Genomic DNA, 27,468 nt, shown 5'->3' with positions numbered 1-27,468 from the left:
TGCTGGAATCTATTGTAAATGATGTGTTTAAATGGACAGTAAGATAAAAGAAATCTGAGCGTAGTCAACATAAATTTGCGAATGGAAAATCATGTTTGAAACACCGGAATTTTTTTGAGGCTGTTACTAGCAAAATGAATCAAGCGGATTTGGATTTTCAGATGTTCCCAGTTAGGTTTGTGAGGAACATTTTAAAAAACTTGGTATAGAAGGTTAAATACTGGCATTGATTTGATTGGCTAACAGACAGAATACCGAGAGTTTGAATCAATGGGTCATTCCTGGACTGGCAGATTGTGGCTACTGAGGTACAATAAGGATCAGTATTTGGACTTTTGCTGTTTGCAGTATATACCAACCATTTGTACATAGGGACCAAATGCAGTACTCTTAACCATGCAGATACAAGGCCAAGCGGTGATGTGTATTGTGAGGATGAAATTATCCCATATTTTCAGGATGATTTGGACAGTCCTGGTGATTGGGGAAGAACATGACATATGAAATATAACTTGAGGTTATCTACTTCAATAAGCAGAACAGATGAACAGTGTATTTCTTGAATGGAGAAAGATTGGAACGTGTAGATGTGTATAAGGTCTGCAGGCAAACATGGAGGTCCAGCAAGCTATTAGGAAGGCTAATGGATTGTTAGTCTCTGTCACAAGTGGATTTGAGTACAGGAGTAGTGAGGTGTTCCTACAGTTCTGTGGGAACTTGGATAGATTGTATTTGGTGTATTGTGTGTGTGTGTGTGTGTGTGTGTGTGTGCAGTTTTCATCTCCTTCTCTTAAAGGTATTATTTTCATAGAGGGAGTGCATTGACAGTTCACCAGACTTCATTGTGAGATGGTGCCACTGTCCTCTGAAGAGAGGTTGGGAAGCCTGGGTGTGTGTTCTCTAAAGATTTGGAGTGAGAGGTGACCTCACTGAAACCTCTTAAGTGCGGAAAGGAATAGACAGGGTAGATGCAGTTGATATTTTACCCTGGTTGGTGAGGCAACAATAAGAGCACCATTTTAAAAATGAGGGAGATGCATTGAAGGCTGAGATTAGGAGTTATTATTTTACTCGGTGGGTGGTAAATCTTTTTGAAATTCTCTATTCCAGACAGTGATGGAAACTCTGAAAATCATTTATAAAAATACGAAAGGCAAAGTGTAATGGATTATGGAGATAATGTGAATAAAAAGCATTGGATGCCTCAATCATCCATGAACATAAGTGAAGATCATGATCTATGAGCTGAATAACCAAATCCTGTTCCTGTGAGTTCGAATCACCTTCCACCTCATTTTCTATGGCGACCCTTTAGTGCTGGTCTCCATCCTGCTCTGTCTCCTTTTTTTTTGTACTGTTAAAAACTGAATGTTTCTTAGCTATTTTGGATGAAAACTCAGCTACTTTGATTTCTGACATGATAGATTTCAGGCCTATCATTGCAGTGCAGGGTTAAACCTTTGAATTATACAGAATAAAGAAAGTAGTCACAACAAGTGTCATTATTCCTAGGTTCATACAGGTTACAGAATTCAAAGTCAGAAAAGGCACAAAGGCACCTCAACAATGTCAGCCCTGGTTGGGGCTGCTCATATGTGCCTGAGCTAATCATTCATATAACTCCTTTTTTTTCAACTTGCTGACTGGTTTGTAAACATCAAGGCTTTATTTTCGTTGAAGGTCTCAAGATTTCCATTTCACTGAGTGAGTTGAGAAAAATCATTTGCTTAAGAGCCTTTCAAGAGAAATGCAAGGCACCCAATACTGTCGTTTTATAACTGGAGCTAAAATAGGTTTTGCTTTTCACGGTATTCTGCCCATAATGTAGTTGAAAGATGAACCTATGCAAATATTCCCATTTGCCTTCAACAGAGATTTTTGAATATTAACATGTGTTAAACCACTTTTAAAGCCTGAAGATTTTTGGAACTCCAGACAAAAACGAATTCGTCATCAGTGGAATGTAAATGCCAAAAAAAATTACACGTTGTTTGCTGAATACGTTTTCTCCAACCCTCGTAGGAAATGGTGAGATTTAAGCAGTGTTGGATTTTAAACCAGTTAGCAAATCTGATTTAGTTCTATCATGCCACATAATTGGTCATATAGGAACTGGTTGAAGGAATTGAGGTAGCAGACTAGCCACTAGAGAACCAAGTGTGCTGTTTCAATAGTGTCATTAATGCACCACATGTTGATGTGTGTGGCCAAGTGTTATGTGGAGATGAATATAGTCTGAACGCTTGCAAGAGAGGAAATTGAGGGAATAAATTCTCCCTTGGAATATGTTCTATTTAAACCTATGCCAGAATATTCATCTCCAGTACAGGCTGGGAACACCAATTACTAATCGATAATTGGCATGTGCCCAGTTACCCAATTTTTCTTTTCTTCCTCAGTATGTGTGTTAGGAAATTAAAACAGTGCCAGGGTGAGATGGCAGAATTGAATGAATAGATGCAGAAAGCGCTGGCATGAAATTGTTTGATATTTGTTTTTCACCTGGTGAATGCACACATCCTCATCAATTATTTCTGGATTTTTCTCAAAAATGGAGAACTGTGTGACCACTGGTGTTCAACAGGGATCTGTGTTGGGACCACTTGTTTGTGATATAGGGAGGAAGATATAGATGGCCTGATTAGCAAGTTTGCAGATGACACTAAGATTGGCAGAGTAGCAGATCGTGAAGGGGACAGTTGGAGAATGCAGCAAAATATAGATTGGAGAGATGGGTGGAGAAATGGCAGATGGAGTTCAATCCAGGCAAATGCGAGGTGATGCATTTTGGAAGATTTGATTCAAGAGCGAACTATACAGTAATTGCCCTTCCAAAGTGCATAATCATTTTCAAACAAGAGTCATGAGCTACAAGTCTGAATAGCATTATTCCTATTTTCTGTGGGCAGTGTTGATAATATTGATCAGATTTGTTAATGTTTAGTTGGATTGGTTTCATACTAAACATTCAGTAGTAGTTTCGTTAAGCTTCTTTGTGCTTTCACAGAATTGGGGCCTCCTGACTAGGTGTGGTTGAGTTAATTCTTATAGCATGTAACATTTCTCATTTTGTGCAAAGTGCACTTGTCTCTTGCCTTCTCATAGCATGAAAGCATCCAGTCTCAGCAGGGCTCCCAGCAGCAGCTGAACTGCAGCAGGTTTTTACCTGTGGTTTTTCAGAGGGTTGCTGACTGCTTTTGTAGGTTTCAGTCTGTGATGCTTTTATCACACCCACATTGCAGAAGGAGTATCAGCAGGTTTAAGGGCTTTAGGTCAAATAGCTCATTAAACATGAAGCAGAAAATTCCAATTTCTTTTTCTGTTCTGTTACAGCTTAGAATCTTCCAGAATATCATGTAAACAAATACATTTACTTTTATTTTCAAAGAAATAGAATTGTTGCCTGCATATGATTTTCCATATTAATTATTCTTGCTGTTACAACACTGACACAACTACCCTGAGGCATACATCATCTTTAAATATGTGCTCAGCCAGTAATTTTGATCTTTCGAGCATGACTTGTTTTTTGCTATGTTCAGTTCTGAGTGCCTCCAAATAAGTGTTGCTATGGGTACCCACATAGTTCCTATTAATGCCAGCCTTCTTATTGGATACATGGAACATTCCTTGTTCCAATCCTACTCTGAGCCCTGTCAGTCACTAACATTCCTTTACCTGATACACTGATGACCTTGTATCTGACACATTTTATCTGTGTCACTTTGTGCTCTTGTCCTGAACTGGAAAATTTCATTGACTTTGCTTCCAAATACCACCCCTCTTTTAAGTTCACATGGTTCATCTCTAACTCTTCCCATCCCTTCCTTTGACGTTTTGCCAAAAAGTTATCGACCTGTCTTTTTCAAGCTGAAGGACCTCCACAGCAATGTTGACTACACGTTCTCACACTAGCTCCTGGAAGGACCCTATTGCATTTATCACACCTCAGCCTCAACTTTGCTTTTTGACCTTTTGCAGGTTTATCCTTTTGCTTTTTATCTTAATTCTGTATATTCAGATGACTGCAATTCACACCTCTCTGAACTCATCTCCTGTTTCTTGTCTGATTTCATCTCCCTAAGCACTGGGACTTTTTAAAAATCCCATGTTTGTCGCCCTCCTCCCCATCAGAGATATAGTTTCCTTTTGTTCTTTACCAGCCTCCACTTTCTCACTTGTTCAAAACACATTGCATTTCTAACTTCCATCAGTTCTGATGGAAAGTCCCAGACCTGCAATTTTCACTGTTTCTTTGATTTGATTTTATTATTGTCACACGTACGTAGGTACGACGAAAAGATTTTACTTTGCATGCGATACAGGCAGATCATAACATACAAAGTACATTAGCGTAATGGAACAGCGAAGAATGCAACGTTACAGCTGTGGAGAAGGTGCACAGAGCGAGATCAACATTAAATTTAAAATTTGAGGTCCGTTCAGAGGTCTGGTAACAGGAAGAAGCTGTTCTTGAATCTATTTGCCTGTGTATCCAAACGTTTATATCTTCTGCCTGACAGTGGAAGAGAGTGTAACTGGTGTGGGAGGGGTATTTGATTAGATTGGTTGCATTCCTGAGTTAGTGGGTAGATGGAGTCAGTGAATGCCTGACCTGAGTGTTTCCGTCATGTTCTGTGATTGTTTATTTATTTGGCAGTGTTTCGGTTTTGTAGATATTGGATGTTTGCTGAATCTTGGCCTGCAACGTCAGCTTTTGTGCTCTTCTGATGCTGCTTGGCCTGCTGTGTTCATCCAGCTCCGCACCTTGTTATCTCAGATTCTCCAGCATTGGCAGTTCCCAGTATCTCTGATACAAAAGCAGTTGTACGACAGCAGAACTGAGCATCTTTTAATGGATGGCATTTTGTTATCCTTTCTAAATGAACTTTGATTTTATTTTTCCCTGGATTTTATTACAAATTAGCAAACTGTGCTGTTGCAGTTTGGGCATCAAAGAACATTGATTAGATTGAAAACAAAATAGTTGCAAGATTTTAGTTTTCATCAGGGCTGCTAAACTAACTGCTGTGGCACATTTTGTAGCTGGGAAAGACTGATTAAAATTTTGGCTGATGTTATTTGAAATTGCACCGCTTGTAGTGTGATGATGGATTAGCAATGACAGTGTCATGGAGAAACCTGTGGCGTGATCTGTTTTGCTATCTCAGCTGTGGGAGAGAGTAGCTGGAAGACAGGCTGAAAAGGGATAAAGCCTTTTGTAATTCTGTTGTCAGCTCATCCACTTAACCATTTTTTGCAGGGATACAATTGGAACACTTCAATGAGCTAGGATTTGTGTACATCCAATATACTCAAACTCAAGGAAACTGAACCAACCTAATCATTATTTGAAAATAAATGTCTCCACTGTGGTTGTAATGCAGATTTTTTTTAAAAAATGACTTCTGGAACTCCTGTTCTGCCAATTCTGCATTCTTCCTCAAGGTCTAAATATTTGTTAATTTACACAAGAATGCTGTCCAATCTTGGAGTCAACCGGGAACATTGTTAGCTTTACTCTGGCATGATTTAGCAAATGATTTCATAAGATTGTTTAAAGTTACATTTTTGTGGTAGTATTTGGATGCAAGCCTAAAAGCTAAGCATCCTCTGTGACTGATCAGCAACCAGATGGCAATTGCGAAAAGAATACCATCTTAACTCTGATATCTAAATCTTATTAAGTCAAAGCTCTATATTTCTTTGTAGAAGTTCAGAAGGAGTGATTTAATCATGCTGCACATTGCTCAGCTTTCAAGAGATTTAAAGAAAAAATCATAAATGTATAAATTGTCAGCCACTAACTAAAATTAAATATGAATTTATCATAAAATACCAAACATCTGATGTCAGCTTTAGAATGGAAGCAAAGGATATTTCCATGCATAGGTGCACCCAAAGTGACATAGTAACATGTGTTATTTGTTATGACTTCATTCTTGTAAAGTTATTGCCAAAGGAAGTAGTAAAGAATAGATTATAACTTTGGATCCTGACTCCTGGGGGTGTAACAGCCAAATTGATCCCTGGGTAATTAACCCAGAGCTTGGCACTCTAATTTTTATAACTTTCCTACCAGCAGGCTAAATATTAGGAACTACAGTGATAAGCGAAATAAACCCATAACGCTTAGTTCTCCTCATTTGTAGTGCATTAAAGTTTGTCTTTTTTTGCCATAAAATGAAATATTCTGAAGTTGGCTCAGTTTCCAGCTGATGTTAATTTGTCGACTTCTTAGAAATTACCAGAATGTTAGCTGCATTGCAAAAATGATTAACTTGTGGCTTGTGTGTAACACAATAACCTACAGTTACAGTACAGTCATCCTTGATCCTGAGGGACTGCTCAAGGAGAAGATATACTATTTATCCACATCCTTTCCTTTCCCTTGCCCAAATAGCAATAACAATGATTCTTTGTTCATTGTTTTGGAAATTACTTAAAGCCTTTTATGGTCCCAGTACTGAAATGTTTTTAATCCAAAACAAACTATTAGTTTTTTTTTCTGCCCCTTGGGCACTCTGTGTACCTTACTTCAGAATCTGAAGAACAATTTGATTGGATATTTAGTGAAAACACTTGAATATGGTATTACTTTCAGCCATTTTACTCCATAAATGTGCATGGAACAAATACGGTCCTTTTTTTGTTTTAATCCTGATGTTTTGATGTGACAGTTTTGAACTGAGCTGCTGAAAACAGGAATAGCGAGTTGGATGAATTCTCAATAACAGAGCTAATTGTAACAAAACTTTGTCACTTAAGAGTAATGAGAATCTTTTGTAAATAATTATGTAATCTCAAACACTGAAGTGTTAATTCAAATATGTTGACTAATAGTGTCAATGCCTAATAAGGCACAGGGCCATGTCAGAACAGGTTGATGAGAAAATATCTAAGCCAGAATGGAACTTGTGGAAGTCTGAACCTGGGGGCTTAGAGGGGTCAGGCCGATCTGTAATTTAGCCCATGTTTATTCTTCAATAGTGCCCTGAACAGAGAAGAGTTGTGAAAGAATTGCCCCTACAAAGAAAAACTTGTATATAAACCTTGATCTCTAAAACTTATACTTCATTTGTTCTATGTCATTCTGGTCAGTGATGTATTCTGTAATTATCAAGTAAAATATTTTTGGTAGAGAGCAAAGGAGCAGTTTTAGTCAACGTGAGAATGAAGAACTGGTGGGAATTGACATACTGTGGGTCAGCTGCAGTGTTTTGACTGACTTCTGCTGCCTTGACAATTTATAGGCCAATCCAGCATAATCCTGCAAGACAGCCAAGACACCCCTGTCCCTATAAATATAGCTAATAATTTATGTTCCTGCATACTACCAAATCATCCTAAATACAGGCAGATAATAGGAGGGGGGCGTATGTCAAAGATGTTGAAATCCTGAAAATTTGAAGCATCTGCAAAATAATAGTTGGTGGAGAAACCTTTTTTCTGCAGGCTGCAGACTCATTGACATTATAAAATTGGAAAAATCTGGTCAAAATCTATACTTATAGAAGTTTTTAGGATTTTCAAAATTTGCATATTAATTGTTTCATCAAATGAAACTTTTCACTTTTCCTAGTCTAATTGCTGTGGTAATTTATTAGCTGTAAACACAGAATTAATTTGGGAAAGCGGTCACAGGAGGTAGTGGTTAACGATGTGACTAAAAATAAACAAGTCAATAAATGTTAAATGTCAGCTCAGTCTGGGTGGCAAGGTGGCTAGATGCAGATAACAAACTGTTATATCAAAAAATGGCTGTAGTTTAAATTGTTGCTCACAGTTCATGCCTTCAGCTCCAAACTTTTTTGGTTAATCTCTTGGATATGCTGAGTGGATACCTTGTCTATCTCCACACCAGAACTGTAGAATCTCTACAGGGTGGAAAGAGGCCATTCAGCCCATCCAGTCTGCAGAAACCCTCAAGAGCAACCCACCCAAACCCAGCCCCAGCCCCTTTAATCTATTCCTGTACCCTGTATTTACCATGGCTATTCCACTCTGGACAGTATATGGGACAATTTCCTACAGCCAATCCACAGGACCCACACATTTTCAAATGTGGGAGGAAACCAGATCATCCAGCAGAAAGCCACACAGCCAAGGGAAGAACATGCAAATTCCACAGTCATCCAAGCCTGGGATCAAACTGGATCCCCAACACTGTCCAGCAGTGCTAACCACTGTGCCACCCTAATATAGGGGTGCCAGAGTTCCAGAAGACTACAAGTCTGCTCTGTCATCATTAGAGGTGAGTGTTGGTGAGTTTCCCCTGAGCATTACCAAGCCTCAAGTGAGAAGACAGGCCCATCATGGACCTCAGCCAGTGCAGGAATTGAACCCACACTGTTGGCATCACAAACCACCCATCCGGCTAACTCAGCAAACTGACCCCCTTAGAAAGAAATCAGAATAGTTATCAGCTGCACTTGAGCACTTTGTAGATTAGATTCAAAGCATTCTTCACGAAGGCCGGGACTATCTCAACCTAACTTATCCTTTTCACATGGAATCATTTCTAACTAACTGAAAGCCACTTACGTTAAAAAAAATGATTTCCCACAGGATACATTTTAGTCCTGGCATTGAGCAATTTAAGATCATATTAGATACATGCTGTGTTGAATAACATAGTCAGTTGTTCACAAAAAATGAAAGGTTTTAAGATATTCAATCTTAAATTCTCAGCTATTTCCGGAATTATTCTTTTCCATTGGAGGTTTGTGAAACTTTGAGCATGCACAGCTTTAGCCACCAAGATGCAGCTACTGCAAAAAACACACTTGGATTTTAATGAACTATTTGTTTTGATCGATTTTTCTCGGATCTAAATATAAAAGGCAATGTTGCCACAATCTCGGATGCTCTCTCAGAGGGAGATGACAGGTAGTTTTTTTAACTTGAGGGTTACCACGCCTCAGGCAAAAGGAGAGGTTGAGAAGGAGAATCCTTTTGATGTAACCTCAGCCAGACTGGGAATTGAACGCAACTGGATCTTTGAAATGGCTGATTATCCTAAATAATTTCTAAATGATTAGAAATGGAATTTGCATATTTGTTGATCAGAAGGATTGATCAGTTTATATTTAAAAGATCTGCCTATGCTGCTTGTGCGCTCACAATTGGAAACCAATTTTGTATGTATCTGTTTACAAATGCCAAGATACCACTCAGCTGCTATATTGCAAACTAAACTGAATTTGCTCTGTTCCACTTACTTAGGATTTATGGTCAAGGGAACGATTACTTTGAACTACTCATGGTTTCAGAGCAAAAATAATTGCACAGTCACAAAATTAATGTAATTGTATATTTATATGGATTTCAGCTGAGCAAAGGCTCATGAAATGCAAAACTAGTGAAATTGTTGTAATCCGAATGGAATTATAGTCATTTGGTATATACTTGATGCAAAATTTGTCCACTGTTGAATACTATGGATGTGCTTAATTATTTAGGCTTGACAGTTTATCTGATTCAGGGTCATTAAGTGTGAAATGCTTTTCAGGGATTCTGGTTGTCCATTTAGTTTTTAGATATTTTAGTAAAACAAGTCTTTATTCTTGCACCAGGGATAAAGATATTCACACACCAAATTGTCTGAAACCTCAAACATACACTTCCTCGATACCTGAGAACATTGTACATTGAGTTGCCTGTACAAAATCAGTGCTTCAAATGCTAATTCACCACTAGGGATTTGGATCTTATCTTGCCATCGGAGCGCTGGGATTGATGCATATATATAGTAGACCAACAGGAACTCTGATAACTAAGTACCACAAGACTTCTAGTGACTAAGACAACTCATCAGCAGGGACTCTGGAGGTCCCTCATCATTCAAACACGAAATGAAATGCTGACTCATTTAGGTTGCTAGAGATTGTTGCACATTCACTAATGGTCCAGCAGGATTGGGAGCCCCCATCCACCCACCCTTTCATTAGTCCATAAGGGAGTCAACTGAAGCACCCTGCAAAAAAGAGTTTGCACTGAACTACAATTATTCTCTATCCATGCCACAACATTGTAACATACAGATTATAAAACTTTCCAAACCTGGAAAAGTTTTATACCAATGTAGAATTTCGCTTAAGATAAAGCCACCTGTTTTAATTTGGATTGACACTATCTTTGAAATGGCCCTCAATGAAATAACTCGACAGAGGCTGGTATCCTGTCAGCAAACCACCCTTTTTATTTACAAGTGCGTTGTATTTGATACTGGTCTGGCTTCCTCAGAGCAGAACCTCTGACACTCTTGTTTATATCTGTCAGCCAGGGCTCCCAGATTGGATCAGGTTAACAGCCCTGATCAAGGAGATTATATTCTGTGACGGCCACCTGGCTGACCTCATTACAATCACTGCAAAGCACTTTATCAAGTGAAGGTCTAAATGCAGTTTAGGCATCCATTTCCCTTATCCAAACATGTTACTACTTCTTCAAGCTCATTGAATCGAGTGGTCAAACGTTACTACTTATGTCTCATTACTATTATCTTGTAACATTTAACAGCTGTTAGGGTAACTGAGGAGATTTTGCTTTGTGTCTCTATCTTTTTGAATCAAGAAGTTAAATTTGCTATCTTCCAATCTAATGGGACCCTCCCAGAATCTCATTCAAGACCGGACTGAAGTTGTATCCTTAAACTGTGAAGGTTCCCTGGTATAGTTTCTCAGTCTAGATGAGGTCTTGAGCAGACGTAAGGGTTGGAGTCCATAAGGCAATCACTGAAGCAGCCACGCCAGTTTCAACCTCCCTTAGAACCAGGTGACCATTTAACCAGATGCTTATTTTGATTTGGTTCTGATTTTAGATGTTGCTAAGCAATTTAACTGTTCCAAGCCAGATATAGGTGGAGCTTTTCATGGTGAGCACTCTCCTGGATACTGGCCTAAGTTCTCTTCTCTTACTCAGTTTAGATCTAATGAGAGTCTTTTCCTGTCTTGAGACTGCATACCAGCAGCAATTACAATGGCTTACCAGCCCAGATCCTGCAAAAAATGTTAACCATCTGGCTGAACTTGGATTTGTTTTGGAGTTTTGCTGTGAGCTGACCTAGAGTCCCTCTGCAGGCTGCCTCATAAGCGAGGCCGGACAATTGCCTTCACTCAAGTGGTGCCCCCCCCCCCCCGCCCCATGCTCAGTTGGCTTGTCAGGGGTGTGCACTTCTGTTGGAATGCCCCATAACTTACGTGCTGCATTTTCTCATGATAAAGCCAGGTGTAGTGCCTGTTTGAAGTCCAGTTGTACATCAGCTAGTAGGCACTTTTGCGTGGTTGCGTCATTAACCCTGTATACCGAGTGGTCGCTCAGCATCTTAACGGTTAAACCAAAGTCACATGCCTCTACCAATCATCTTAACCCAACAAAAATCCCAACCTGGATTGCCCTGGTTCTCGAACTGCTGAGTAAAACAGATAGCATCCCAGAATGAAAGGAGGCTTGGGGTTAGAATATTTCTTAACTAAGTCCATCAACTCTTGAAAGATTTTAGCATCTGGTGCTTCAGGAAACACTAGGCTCCCAATAACCAAAAAAACTACAGGTCTACACATTATCAGGAGTATTACTTTTCATCTGCCCAATGTCCTTTGCACAAAAAAATGCATTCTTTCCCTATACAGGGCCCAGTCTTCAACAGCGGGACCAAATGAGTCAAGCTTTCCAAATAACTTGATGCCAGAAATGCTTAAACCAACTTGAAGACGACTGTTGAGAGCAAACTACTTCAGGAACATTTTTTTTTCCTCATCACCATTGAAATAACTTTCCTATTACCAAGTCACCCTTTATTTACATGTGCATAGTATTTGACACTGGTCTGGCTTCCTTCGTGCCAGCTTTCCAAATGAACAGAACCTCTGACACTCCTGTTTGTATCTGTCAGCCAGAGCTCCCTGGTTGTTAACCTGTCCAATCAGGAAACTCCTATTCTGAGATCCACCTGGCTGACCTTGTTCCAATCACTACACAAGTTAATGTTTTGAGTTAGTGTTCTGCTTCTTTTCCTTCCCTTTATTCATTCACGGGATGAGGGCATTGCCGGCTAGGCAGCATTTATTGCCTATCCTTAATTGCCGAGAGGGCAGATAATCACCACCTTGCTGTGGGTCTGGAGTCCTGTGCAGGCCAAACCAGGTAAGGATATCCGTTGATAACAAAATATGGGGCTGGATGAACACAGAAGGCCAAGCAGCATCTCAGGAGCACAAAAGCTGATGTTTCGGGCCTAGACCCTTCATGAGAAAAGGGGGATGGGGAGCAGGAACTGGAATAAATAGGGAGAGAGGGGGAGGCGGACTGAAGATGGAGAGAAAAGATAGGTAGAGAGGAGAGTATAGGTGGGGAGGGGATAGGTCAGTCCAGGGAAGATGGATAGGTCAAGGAGGTGGGATGAGGTGGTAGGTAGGAAATGGAGGTGCGGCTTGAGGTGGGAGGAAGGGATGGGTGAGAGGAAGAACAGGTTAGGGAAGCGGAGACCGGCTGGGCTGGTTTTGGGATGCAGTGGGGGGAGGGGAGATTTTGAAGCCTGAAGTCCTGTCCGTTTCCTTCATTAAAGGACATTAGCGAACCAGATGGGTTTTTCCAACAATCGACAATGGATGCACGCTCATCATTAGAGTCTTAATTCTAGATATTTATTGAATCAAATTCCATCATCTGCCATGGCGGCATTCAAACCTGTGTTCTCCAAAATATTATCTGGATCTCTGGATTAACAGTCCAGCGATTTAATACCACAAAAGGCCATTGCATCTACCCCCCCACCCCCTAAAATTGCTCCATTAAAGTAATTGTCAGATCTGTTGCTGGTTCAGATGTAATATTCATGTCACTTACAATGCATAGTGAGTGCTCTTGGTAATTTTATGAGCATCATGTACTGCTTTAGATTTCTCCATGCAATTTGATTTATTAATGGATTTAAATCTATGTTGACATGCTGTATGTTTACTTTAAGGATAGATGTAAAAATCAAAATGTTTAGAAACGTTTTGACAGAAGTGAAACAGTACTCCACGTGAAGGCTTTTCTTGTAGTTATCTAAAAGGGCTGCTATTTAATTTTCAAATGGCACAACATATTCATATAGGGTTCATCTGTCTGCAATTAATTGCATCTTCTTCCAGAAAATATATACATTGTATGTTTTAAGATGTGATTACTTCTGATATCTTAATAGAATTTCTATATTTTGTGTTGACTAAGTACCGAAAAAATTCAAGTGTACATTTAGGTACTCTTTAAGAAAAAGAGTAATACTAACCAAAAGTTTCATCTTGACCAGAATCTTGCTGTTACATTATAATTCTTTTGGTGAACAGGGATAGATCCTGTTGTGTTCACAGTAACCTGCACTACAATGATTAACCCACACAGAAATTTTAGAACCATGTCCGAGCAATGTGCACAGTGACACGCTGCCTCTCCTTGGCAACTTTATCCAGTAACCACTTTAGTAAATCAGATTTCTGTCACAAAGCAACAGAGGCAACTTAATTGGGAACAAAAACAAAGTTGCTGGAAAAGCTCAGCACGTCTGGCAGCATCTGTGGAGGAGAAAACAGTTAACGTTTCGGGCTCGGTGACCGACCCTCAGAACTGAGGACTGAGGATTCTGAGGAAGGGTCACCGGACCCAAAGCGTTAACTCTTGTTTTCTCCTCCACAGATGTTGCCAGACCTGCTGAGCCTTTCCAGAAACTTTGTTTTTGTTCCTAATTTACAACATCCACAGTTCTTTTGGTTCTTATTTAGGAGGCAACTTAATTGTTCCTGTTTGATCAGAAGTAAATTTGTGCAGTTTTGATTGAAGAGCATTTTTACTTCCTTCTATCAATAAAATTATTAGATGCTCTTTATGAAGATTTTAAATTGTCACCTAATTGAGAACCCCTCAAACAGAATGCAGAGGGGCATATTAGCAACTCTGACTCATGGGGCAATCAGGTGCAGTGGTATGTTTTGCATCAGTGACCTGTCACATCATGGTCAGAGGAGAGAATGACTGAAGCCAGGTTTGGGACAGGGGAAATACTAATGGGTGTGGGGGGGCGGGGGGGAGAAAAAAATCAAGATGAGCAGAAGTATAACTTTCAAAACTCGGTGCTCATGTCATGTCACATCATCTCTGATAACGAGAATTCATCAGCGGTTCCTTCGTGAGAAGGAATGATGGGATTTTAACAACAATAAATTGGATGCTTAAAATGACTTCCATTAAATCAGTCTCAGAATTTCTTATTGAGCTATGCAGATATTTGTAAATAATAGAAGTGGTGAGATCAAAAAAATGTTCATCTTTCAAATTTTAAATAGCCACTCCACTAATTAACACAATTCCATTTTCATTAAACTGGATTGCTTCAAAGAATGTTCGTCGTGGAGCCATTTGCAGATTAGGACTCCAAAGGTGACTCTGCCCACCAACCCTGCTTGATCTGCCTGGAAGTGGCTGATTTAACCAGGGAGAGTGAGCAGGCTATACAGACAGGAGGGCAGTTGGAGTTCCTAAGGATGTAGCTGGCCAGCAGCACACCAGAAGAGGTGAGAATTGCTGATGTTTGTGGGTCAAGGTCAGGGTGCCCTCTGAAGATTCAACAAATATGGCAACACTGAGTTGAAACTACGACTTGAAGACTGTGTGTTTGTGAGGGGTGACTGGGCCCTTCCGTGAGATGGCCTGTGATCTCATGTTACCAATGGCCCCGATGCTGGGCTGGGGAGGAGGTCACTTAGCTCATTTGGTTGAATGACAGGTTTGCAATGTAGAGTGATGCCAACAGCAATGGGTCAATTCCTATGCCAACAGAGATTATCATGAGGGACTCTACTCAGCCTCTTCCCTCACCTGAGGGTGTGATCCTCAGGTTAAGCAACTACCAGTTATTTCTCTCCAATGAGAATAGTCCTGTGGTCCACTAGGACTGCGGCAACTTCACTTTTACTGAGGTGCTATTACTGGAATGCTTGCTCTTCCTTAGGATGCAACTGAGAGGCAATCACCAAAACCTTCTAGAATTTGGCAATACAGGGGGTCACAGGTAATTATTGTGCAACCCAGAGGAACACTCCCAGTCTCTTGGCAATTTTACCACTCAGAATGGTATTTCAGGATAGAACTGTACCAGACACAGCCTGATTATTAGAAAACCCCTGATTTCTGCATCCCTAAAGAACCTCTCTGATGAAGGGTCTAGGCCCGAAACGTCAGCTTTTGTGCTCCTGAGATGCTGCTTGGCCTGCTGTGTTCATCCAGCCTCACATTTTGTTGTCTCTCTCCCTAAAGAACCTACTGTTTGAAGCAGGCAGATGTGAGTCACTTAACATTTTAATATCTTTTGAAGCTAGCGATAACAGAAAATGTTGACCTGTAGAACATAGTTGGTGTCCTAATAGGCTGCTACTGTACTCATTACTTCTGGTGTTTTCGATTAAAATCTACCCCATTGTTTAGAGTTGCTTCTGCCATTTTTACAGCATGCAACATTTATGTTCACTCTCTAATATTTCAAATCATTAATTGTCAAATGCCCATAGTTATCCTGCATTGCGATTTCGAAAATGAAAGGTGTGATATCATTTTTAATTCAATTGAACGTCTAAATGTTTTGAGGGATACCTTGTCCTGTAAAAATCTGAAGTGGCCCATTTGGTCAATCCATGAGCCACTGAATCATTTCTCCTGCAATATGTACTTTATTGAATAATTTGATCCATCCCAGGTTTTAACAGGAATTTTAAAAATGTGTTCAGCCTTCTAGAACATAGAACATAGAACAGTACAGCACAGAACAGGCCCTTCAGCCCACGATGTTGTGCTGACCATTGATCCTCATGTATGCACCCTCAAATTTCTGTGACCATGTGCATGTCCAGCAGTCTCTTAAATGTCCCCAATGACCTTGCTTCCACAACTGCTGCTGGCAACGCATTCCATGCTCTCTCAACTCTCTCTGTAAAGAACCCGCCTCTGACATCCCCTCTATACTTTCCTCCAACCAGCTTAAAACTATCACCCCTCGTGTTAGCCTTTTCTGCCCTGGGAAATAGTTTCTGGCTATCAACTCTACCTATGCCTCTCATTATCTTGTATACCTCCAATTAGGTCCCCCCCTCCTCCTCCTTTTCTCCAATGAAAAGAGTCTGAGCTCAGTCAACCTCTCTTCATAAGATAAGCCCTCCAGTCCAGGCAGCATCCTGGTAAACCTCCTCTGAACCCTCTCTAAAGCATCCACATTTTTCCTATAATAGGGCGACCAGAACTGGACACAGTATTCCAAGTGCGGTCTAACCAAAGTTTTATAGAGCTGCAACAAGATCTCACGACTCTTAAACTCAATCCCCCTGCTAATGAAAGCCAAAACACCATATGCTTTCTTAACAACCCTGTCCACTTGGGTGGCCATTTTAAGGGATCTATGTATCTGCACACCAAGATCCCTCTGTTCCTCCACACTGCCAAGAATCCTATCCGTAATCCTGTAGTCAGCTTTCAAATTCGACCTTCCAAAATGCATCACCTCGCATTTATCCAGGTTGAACTCCATCTGCCACCTCTCAGCCCATCTCTGCATCCTGTCAATGTCCTGCTGCAGCCTACAACGGCCCTCTATACTGTCAACGACACCTCCAACCTTCGTGTCGTCTGCAAACTTGCTGACCCATCCTTCAATCCCCTCATCCAAGTCATTAATAAAAATTACAAACAGTAGTCCCTACAAACTGATATCTTCAAATTGTGTCTTACTGCGACATTCAATCAAAGATAACATCGGTTCAGTAAAATAAATATCATGAGGCATTGAAACTCCGTTTGACTTGCATTTAGCTTCTCATGTTTGTACTTGATATTACAAGATATCACCTAAGTTAACTTGATAGTGGGCAGAATTTATGAACCAGGTTTTTCCAGCTTGTAGATGTTTTGGACAAAGTAAGCAGTTTCTGGATCTTATCCAAAAGCTGTAATGGAAAATTCAAGTTCTGCCCAACAGCAAAGTTGAGGGAAACACCATGGGTATGTGTACAGTATATCAGCCGCCTGATCTTGTTCCCTCCATCCTGCTACATGGAGTGCTGCCCAGAAACATGCACTTAAATCTGTTATTCTGAAAAAATGATTCATAGTGTTTGTTCCTTTTTGCGGGTGGGGTAAGGAGGAAATAGAGGGAAAAAATTTGAAAAATGCCTTCCCAAGTGTCACTTTCTGCCAGAATAGCATTGAAAAATGTTCAATAAAAGTGAACACACGTCATACTGTTCATTCTATGCTCAAAAAATGCAATACTTAATCACTGATGAAAATTCCAGACTGGAATGATAGGCAGCAACACTTAAAGTCTGAAATGTCTTCATCCGTTCGTAGCAAAGTCCAGTTGAAAGAAATGGATTCCTGCCTTGCCTAAAATAGCTGAGAAGTTTCAGACACTTGTTTCTATTTAATCCAGTTGATTAACTTCAAAACTACGGCTACAAGTATGACAGATTTTTTTTCCCCCACTCAAGTCTCCTCTGATCCTGCTTCATCACCATCAATTTGAAGTCCGCTGTGATGTATCAGGATAGTGTGTTAGAGAAATGATCAGTTCCACATATATAATTGGAACACCAACTATTGTGACTTTTTCCTTATGGACTTTGGCTCTCTGGTTACCTTTTTATAGGACATCCTTTTAGTTTTGAATAATGCTCCTTTTGTTACTGTTAGAAAAGTCAATGTGCAGAGCTGAGCTTTGGAAAGGGCATCTATCATTAGAAAAGTTGCTAATTTTCCATTGAGATCAATGACCGCTAACTGGAAATCAACTTATTTGGCTATATTGGTGCAATACATTTTCAGCAGGACAGAGTTGATTTTCTTTGTCACTGCCTGAATTTGCCACTAGTAGCACAATCCACTAGATTAGCCCTTCAATGAAGTCATTTTTGATTCGCTTCTAGGAAAGGGGTGTCATTGCTGGCCCAGTAGTTATTGCTTGTCCCTAATTGCCCTTTAGTCTTGAATCACTGCAGTTCACTTATTGTAGGTAAATCCACACTTTCATGGCAGTAATGAGGTTCTGTTCCAATGACAGTGAAGGAACAATATATTCCCAAGTGTAGCTTGGATGGGGGGGGAGGGGGATGATAGTTTTGCAGTTAGCAATGTTACATGTATTCACACTCTTTGTCCTGCCACTTATAAGTGATCGTATGTTTTTTTTAGAAGGGTGTCGTCTAAAGAGACTTGGCAAATTTTTACAAACAGGTAAAGTCGACATAGCCCAGGCAGACCATAGGTCTGTACATTCATTAGAGAGAGACAACTAGTGGTGGTTTAAATGGAGAATCACTATGCCTCTGAGTGGCAGGGTTGAAAAGAAGAATCCTTCATGGTAACCTCAGCCAGTAAGGAATTGAAGCACACCGAAGCATCACTCTGCATCACAAACCAGCCAACTGAGCGAACAGACCCTCTCATTTCTACACTGCATCTTGTAGATGGTGCACTCTATTGCTGCTGAGCATCAATATTAGAGGGAGAATGTTTGTTTGATGTGGTGCCCATCAAGTGGATCACTTTGGCCTGGATGACATTGTGCTTGAGTGTTGTTGTAAATGAAAGGACAACCTGTGTCGTTTGTTAGAGAACCACCCTTCTGGTTTTTTTCTCTTTAGACTTGCTCGGATGCTACAATAATCAATACCTATCAGGGTATGTTTCCTGTGTTTGGTTTATCACAGGAAAATAGTGCATTGGATTATCAAGCAGAAAATTACTGGACAAACTTGACCTTTTCAGAAAGATGTTAGACTCTCAATATTGTGAATGAAATATTGTTTTCATCCAACTTCTTAGATTTCAAACAATAAATTCACAAGCTTATTGGATACGATATTGTGGAACCAAACGTGGATCATGGTATTTTTGATTTAGGATTATGTATTGAGGTGGAATTAAACCACAATCTCAGTGGAAAAAAATCCACTATGGGAGATTGTAACAAGTTTCTAATATTACAGTTGAGTTTCTTGTTGAGAGCAACAGAGTCCAGCTCAAGAATTTTAAACTTGAGCAAAGCCTGGGAAACACTGTAGGAACTGACTGAAAATGTTCCATGTTAAAAAGTGAAAAGTTTATTAGGAAGTATCTATCCATGGCTTACTCAGGAGGTTGGTTCTAAAAGATAAAAATTTATAATGTTGGAAGAATAGTAGTAAGTCGAGATTTGGCAGAATTTTAGAAACTGGCAGGTTACCAAGCTGTTATTAAGAGGGGAAAATGAAATACGAGCATAATTCTAAGAGTTTCTACAGTATATAAAGATAGGTAGACAGTAGCTAAAATAAACATTGGTCCCTTGGACCAGGTAAATTATCATAGTAAATGGAAAAATGGCAATGGAGTTGAGCAGATATTTTGCTGTCTTTGCAGTAGAAGGCACGTATTTAAAGGATAAGCGAGGTCCTAAGAACAGCAAGACACAGGAACTTATTTGTATCAGCTGGGCAAAATTATTAGAAAAACCTAAGCCAGAACCTGCTGCCTCACATCCTAGGGTTCCAGAAGAGGGAGCTGAGCAAATAATTGAATGATGAATTTCCAAAATTTGCAACATTCTGTAATGCTTCAAGTGGATTGGAAGTTAACAAACAAAACACTGCTGTTCAAGAAAGCAGAGAAAAAGAAAACTGCAACCTGATGAAAGAAGTGTACTTTAAAAGGCTCAGAAATTTGGCTGCACCTGTAAAAGTAACACTGAAAGCATGCATCCTAGTTCAGCAAGAAATTAGGCAGGCATATTAGAAAGGTGTTGGTGCACGAGAACAAGAGTCTTTAGTGGGAATAAGGCTTTGCTGTGACCACATCTTGAGTGCTGTGCTCCATTTTGGTCTCTGGATTTCAAGAAGGCTATACTTGACTGGTAACCAAAGAATTGGCTGCAGAAAAGCTAAATTAGTACATAACGCCAAAGAGTGAAAAAGACAACACATTGGTCACATCACTCGAGCAAATGATAGAGACAGTTATTACAGGGAAGATCCATGCTAAATACAGAGGGGAATAAAGGAGAAAATGGATAGCAGGTATAATGGACTGGATCAGGTTTTCGTATGAATGTGGGCATTACTACTTGCCAAAATTTGCATGCTTTGTAACCAATGAGGAAGTATTCAGGCATATTACACTTCTCTAGGTCTGGTGGGGACTTCAATCTGGGACTTGTAGTCAAGGTGTCAGGTCACTGCCACTGCATCACAGGACCTTCTGGCAAGCATTTATGGTGATGTAGTGGCATATTTAAGGGTACTACAGAACAGAAGTGAATGTTGATGGCACTCAGGCTTCTAGAAAGATGATGACACTGACAAAACTGATTAAGTGCCCTGGAGGCCATGTATCAAATATTCACTAGACCGGTTCCTAAAAGATGCTGATATGCTATGGTGAGACTGAGTAAATCCGACCTGCGCTCTGTGAAGTTGCTAAGAATGAAAAGTAATCTTGTTGAAACTTAGTTTGAAGGGGTTTGAGGATAGTCATAGATGTTTCACTGGGGACTCAGTTTCAGGGTAAGAAACTGATCATTTGGGATTGAGGCAGAAAGATTTTTTTTGTTTTGCTCAGATGGCTGTGAATCTGTGGAATTCTCTGACCTCATGGATTGTCGATGCTTTATCATTAAGTATACTCAGGACTGAGAGATTTGATCTGATAAACTGATCAGCAAAATCTTAAAAGTAAAATGACTCCTCTGAAGAACATGAAGAAAAACTACACTTAACAAAATAATAAATCAGGAGCAATTAGAAACTGAAGTTAAAAGGATTAATCTGTTTTGGCTGTGACTAGTTAGGAATGTTTGTGAACTGTGATTAAATGTAAGTGATACATTGAAAACTGCAAATAAGCGTTTTCTCACCGGTAAGAGTGTCAACAACTATGAGCAGCAGGCCATGTTTCAGAGGTGACTGATCAGCGAAAGCAATCATGTTCTAGTTAAAACTTAAGCCATAGTCAAGTGGATTTTATGGCATCAAGATGTCGTGGCTCATCAGCAGAACAGCAATCTGTGGAAATAACTAAACGAAATTGTGAAAATCCTTTGGTGCTGAGTAAAATATTTCACAATTTAGAACTATAGTAGTTGGTCTATTTAAGATCCCTGCTTCAGGGATCTTGTGGCACAGTGGTATTGTCTCTACCTCCTGGCCCAGGAGATATGGGTCAAGTCCTACCTGTTCCAGACATGAATCATAAAACGCCCGAATACGTTGACCAATAATAACTGACTACACCACAAGAGCCTATGTACAGTGCATGTGTAAATGAAGAGTGACTTGGTGACAGGATATCGGCCTCCATGGAGTTACTTGAAGGCTAATGAAGAAAAGAAGGCTCTTGCGGTGTGGCAGTAGCGTCCCTACGTCCTGTGGAGAAAGCCAGGCTTGCATCCCACCAGCTATAGAGATGCATAATAATATCCCTCAACAAGTTGATTTCTTTTTGTTTGAAAACAATCTTTATCTCCCGTTTTCTGTTCAGACTTGATGTTGTCACTAGAGTTTTTTTTAATAGATATTTCTGTCTGCCAGTTTCACTACTCAGCTCCTTGGATCTGACTTCAGCATTGGCTGCATAAATAAAAGTGGAACTCATTGAAAATAGATGAATAGTGGAGAACTGTGTGCTTTGCACTCTTGTTTCATCTTTGCAGTATTGTAGTGTGCCCATGTTGAAGGCATACTGTCATGATTGCAGCATCTACACAACTTTTAAAACCGTACCAGCTCCACAAGCTCTGAGCAGCAGTTCCACCGACAGGTTCTTGCACTCACTAGAGCCACAACTCTCAGAAAATGCACCATGCACATCAACGCATAACCTTATATGTGTGGATATGTCTTAATCCTGAAGATCATTCCCAAGTTAAACCCTTTAAGTGGAAATGAGAGGCTGAGTAAATTGAACCATTTTTCACTTCCTGCTTATCTTGGAAACCATATTCCTGTACACAGGGATTTTTAAAAATCCGTTTTTAAAATCTTCTTCAATAAATAGCATACTGGGAATGAGATATTTACAAGAGCGGCTCTCTCATATTACTTCGCTTTTTTGTTTCCTTGTTTTTACCAGGCATTTGCTGTTATGTAGTTGAAGGACATTTTTACTTGTGGCTATAAATACTGCCTGTTGGCCGATTATTCACAGCTAATCCAATTCATGCATTTGTTGAAAAAGAACATATAACTTTTCTTGGATAGTCTAGAGGTTTGATTTTTGTTTTAATCAGCACTTTTTAAATTTTGGAAGAATTTAAAATGTAAAGGGGATATATTTAATGTACCTGTACTAAATGTCAGTCAATAGCCTGTGTTCCAGTGTCAATACGGAAGTGTGAGAGGCCTCTAATCGCAGACAAGGATGGCATGGGATCCTGCTGCCAGATTTTATGGAGCCCACTAAGCAGGAATGGTACCTGTGCTGGGATTCAGAATTGTGCAGGAATACTTGCATCAGATTCCAGAAGCCAGGAAGATTCTCTTCCATCACATTATGGGCGGAAAGGACCTGATGCAGGAATATGTGTTATGATGGAAAGGGAATTAATCTCAATTATCCACAAATATCAGTGAACATGCAGATAATTGGCTTTATTGGTAGCTCGGGTATTCTCCTGAAATGGCACGTAATTTTCATGCCTCTTGAAGATTGCTCGCTTTTTGTAATTTGTTTTACTGGGGCCGTTTTGGTGGAAGGATTTACCTTGTTTGCAGGCTCTTTGGGTCCTTTTTAAGTTGGGCACAAAATGCCAAAGAGATCTGAGAGCTGCCCTTGTGTTTCTGCTGACTCCACCTAGCCCTGCCACATTGTCGGTGACCCCTATTCCATTCTCATTCACCTGTGTCCTGGGATCCAGCATCAGTCCTGGGCTGGGCCTTCATGCAGTACAGACACAGGTGCGACTTGCAGTAGAGAGCTGCTGTCTCGTGGAGTTGCCTGTCAAGCTATGAAATGACTGGCACCCCACTGATAATGAAAGGGTGTAACACTGGTTATGCAGCACAAATCCTATAATGGTAGCCCTCTGACTTGTCAACAGACAAATAGCAAACATTTTTTTTAACACTGCAGACTTATTTCTTAAAGTTTAAAAAAAACAGGAGATCAACTTATCTTGAGACCTGTCTTGATAGTTATCTTGGCAGTTCCTACGAGTTTATGGATTTTGAGTGCGTGTGTACATCTATATTTAACGGTCCCTAAGAGTACTTAATCTTTCTGAGTGTCTTAACTCAAGATGTGCCAGGACCAATCCAAAATGGGTTCTTGCCGTCCCGGTAAAGGGGCCCTTTACCTGTAAAGAACAATGGAGACTTTAGACCCAGTGGGAGTTGCTGTAAAGTGCAAAAATTGTATTCTCAACAACCCACAAGTGAAACCAGATCAGCCTGAGGCAGCAGGATTTTAACATGTACACTTGTCTCTGAATGACAGATGTTGATCTCAAGACACACCATTTACCTGCACCCCTTTGTGAATAGGATGGGTGCCATGTTCAGGGGCAGGACATCTGCATTATGGTCTCCATTACCTTTTTATACCAATATAGCAATGGCTAAATGATGATCCAGGCCCATATATTTTACAATGCGTCCTGGGTCGCAGGTATAACTCTTCTGTCCTTGGAAACAGACTTGCACTGAACATTGCTACAGGGGATCCATTCATATTTTATAAAACTGCTGTTTCTTAATTTCAGGGGAAGCTTATTTCCTTAAGCCTTTTCAAAAATTCTGTTTGATCACTGAAATGGAAAACTATTGCATCAGACGTTTTGGTTGTTGAATTACATTCCTACTTTAGTTTTCCTGGAAATTGATTCATTTCTTTTTTCTCTCTCTCTCTCTCTCTCTCTCTCTCCTTTCTCCTTCAGTGATAAGGGCGAAAGTGGTTGCAAGTAAAGCAGTGATTTCTGGGAATGACATCTATGGAAATCCCATCCAGAAACTCCAGTATGAGATCAAACAGATAAAGGTACAGTTGCAATCAATCTGTGGGGATTGTTGACTGAAGAAGAAATGCAAACACCCAGCAGTGTGTGTGTGTGTGTGTGTGTGACGGCGCGACCGGCATAATACGGGAGGCCGTCCCTCTCTTTGTGGCTGTGCAGTTTTTGCCCCCCCACCCCCGACTTTTTCCTTGATAGACTTTGACACTGTGGCTGCCTGAACTACTTCCTCAGATTGCTGGCAGGTATCGAACTGCCTTTTCACAGCCTCCTGAGCTACACATGCCAACTGTTTTCTGCCACAAGGCTCTAAGGACCATTTTCAGACTTTTCCCACCAATTGCAAACTACAGCTGATTTTTTTTTTTCCCTTCAAAAACCAAACTAAGATGATATTCCACTCAGTGTTTCCTGTATTGCGTGATGAAGCTAGTGTTTGCGCTGCTGAAATGCAAGCCCAACAAACTATCACCTCTTGTTGGTTCGTTCATCTGATCTGTGTATGTTCCCAAACTTAGCCTGTTTTTTTTATCAGCAAGCACACAGATACGTTAAACATTAAACCTTTCAACGAAGGCTACATTCTGCGTGACTATTTCTATTGCATTGTGCCATGCTTTGTAATGTCTACAGCAGAAATAAAAACAAATTACTTCAACTTGAAATTAAGCTGTTTGGTCCTGCAACGTGTATAAATAATTTCCATTTCTAACTGTATTTTAAGACCCTCTTGTTTTTAAGCCTTGTGGAAGACAATGATAGAAAGGCTGGTTTTACCAAGACATCCAAAAGAATGGCTTTAATTAAAGCCAAAGTTAATTTCTTGCTTGTTTCAACAGCATTCACATCTGGATTATTAGCAGTTTCTCTGTCAGGATTTTCCATTTAACACTTCGATTTAGAAGCTATATTCTGAAGGGTATGAATTATCAACTAGATATCTGCAACAGTATTTGTGGTAAATGAAATTAAATTGGGATTTTGAGGTGATAAGTGATAAATATTCTGATTGTTTCAATTTAAAATATCATGTTTCTGAATGGAATTTAGATTTGCACATTTCTTCTTAGAAAACTACAGCTGTTGGGGAGTGATTATCTGTATCTTGCAGTCCAATAACAATCATTAGAGCTATTCCCAATCTACTGGAGTCCAAACATGCAGTCAAATAGGTAAATTCTTCCAACAAAACAAACTGGAGGGACAAGATGAAAAAGTGTGAGGCTGGATGAACACAGCAGGCCCAGCAGCATCTCAGGAGCATTAAAGCTGACGTTTCGGGCCTAGACCCTTCTTCAGAGAGGGGGATGGGGTGAGGGTTCTGGAATAAATAGGGAGAGAGGGGGAGGCGGGCCGAAGATGGAGAGAAAAGAAGATAGGTGGAGAGGAGAGTATAGGTGGGGAGGTAGGGAGGGGATAGGTCAGTCCAGGGAAGATAGACAGGTCAAGGAGGTGGGATGAGGTTGGTAGGTAGGAGATGGAGGTGCGGCTTGGGGTGGGAGGAAGGGATGGGTGAGAGGAAGAACAGGTTAGGGAGGCAGAGACAGGTTGGACTGGTTTTGGGATGCAGTGGGTGGAGGGGAAGAGCTGGGCTGGTTGTGTGGTGCAGTGGGGGAATGGGAGAAACTGGGTTGGTTTTGGGATGCGGTGGGGGAAGGGGAGATTTTGAAGCTGGTGAAGTCCAATTGATACCATTGGGCTGCAGGGTTCCCAAGCGGAATATGAGTTGCTGTTCCTGCAACCTTCAGGTGGCATCATGGTGGCACTGCAGGAGGCCCATGATGGACATGTCATCTAAAGAATGGGAGGGTGAGAGGAAATGGTTTGCGACTGGGAGGTGCAGTTGTTTATTGCGAACCGAGCGGAGGTGTTCTGCAAAGCGGTCCCCAAGCCTCCGCTTGGTTTCCCCAATGTAGAGGAAGCCACAACGGGTACAGGTGGATGCAGTATACCACATTGGCAGATGTGCAGGTGAACCTCTGCTTGATGTGGAAAGTCATCTTGGGGCCTGGGATAGGGGTGAGGGAGGAGGTGTGGGGGCAAGTGTAGCATTTCCTGCGGTTGCAGGGGAGGGTGCCAGGTGTGGTGGGCTTGGAGGGCAGTGTGGAGCGAACAAGGGAGTCACGGAGAGAGTGGTCTCTCCGGAAAGCAGACAGGGGTGGGGATGGAAAAATGTCTTGGGTGGTGGGGTCGGATTGTAGATGGCGGAAGTGTCGGAGGATGATGCGTTGTATCCGGAGGTTGGTGGGGTGGTGTGTGAGAATGAGGGGGATCCTCTTTGGGCGGTTGTGGCGGGGGCGGGGTGTGTGGGACGTGTTGCGGGAAATGCAGGAGACGCGGTCAAGGGCGTTCTCGACCACTGTGGGGGGAAGTTGCGGTCCTTGAAGAACTTGGACATCTAGGATGTGCGGGAGTGGAATGCCTCATCGTGGGAGCAGATGCGGCGGAGGCAGAGGAATTGGGAATAGGGGATGGAATTTTTGCAGGAGGGTGGGTGGGAGGAGGTGTATTCTAGGTAGCTGTGGGAGTCTGTGGGCTTGAAATGGACATCAGTTACAAGCTGGTTGCCTGAGATGGAGACTGAGAGATCCAGGAAGGTGAGGGATGTGCTGGAGATGGCCCAGGTGAACTGAAGATTGGGGTGGAGGGTGTTGGTGAAGTGGAAGAACTGTTCGAGCTCCTCTGGGGAGCAAGAGGCGGCGCCGATACAGTCATCAATGTAACGGAGGAAAAGGTGGGGTTTGGGGCCTGTGTAGGTGAGGAAGAGGGACTGTTCCACGTAACCTACAAAGAGGCAGGCATAGCTGGGGCCCATGCGGGTGCCCATGGCCACCCCCTTAGTCTGTAGGAAGTGGGAGGAATCGAAAGAGAAGTTGTTGAGGGTGAAGACGAGTTCGGCTTGGCGGATGAGGGTGTCGGTGGAGGGGGACTGGTCGGGCCTGCGGGACAGGAAGAAGCGGAGGGCCTTGAGGCCATCTGCATGCGGAATGCAGGTGTATAGCGACTAGACATCCATGGTGAAAATGAGGTGTTGGGGGCCAGGGAATTGGAAGTCCTGGAGGAGGTGGAGGGTGTGGGTGGTGTCACGGACGTAGGTAGGGAGTTCCTGGACCAAAGGGGAGAAAATGGAGTCCAGATAGGTGGAGATGAGTTTGGTGGGGCAGGAACAGGCTGAGACGATGGGTCGACCAGGGCAGGCAGGTTTGTGGATTTTGGGCAGGAGATAGAAACGGGCCGTGCGGGGTTGGGGAACATCCCCCTCTCTGAAGGGTCTAGGCCCAAAACGTCAGCTTTTATGCTCCTGAGATGCTGCTGGGCCTGCTGTGTTCATCCAGCCTCACATTTTATTATCTTGGATTCTCCAGCATCTGCAGTTCCCATTATCATTAAACTGGAGGGACATATTGTCGTGTTCAAAGTTTCCACTGACAGCCCAGGCAAAGGATGCGTACACTCAGACTGAT

General features: G+C 41.3%; 1 protein-coding gene across 1 annotated transcript in view; it reads left to right on the top strand.

Annotated features, from left to right (window-relative positions):
* The window catches only part of timp2a (TIMP metallopeptidase inhibitor 2a), a 73,305-nt gene that overhangs the window by 27,197 nt on the left and 18,640 nt on the right, over nucleotides 1-27,468 (top strand). Inside the window, exon 2 of the mRNA XM_048554951.1 lies at nucleotides 23,930-24,030. Coding sequence (XP_048410908.1) covers nucleotides 23,930-24,030 — 101 coding nt within the window. The remainder of the gene's footprint in view (nucleotides 1-23,929; nucleotides 24,031-27,468) is intronic.

This window comes from Stegostoma tigrinum, chromosome 22 (assembly GCF_030684315.1).
Source record: "Stegostoma tigrinum isolate sSteTig4 chromosome 22, sSteTig4.hap1, whole genome shotgun sequence".
NCBI classification, from domain to species: Eukaryota; Metazoa; Chordata; class Chondrichthyes; order Orectolobiformes; family Stegostomatidae; genus Stegostoma; species Stegostoma tigrinum.
Note: the sequence above shows the minus strand (reverse complement) of the source record. Positions and strands in the feature narration are given on the sequence as shown.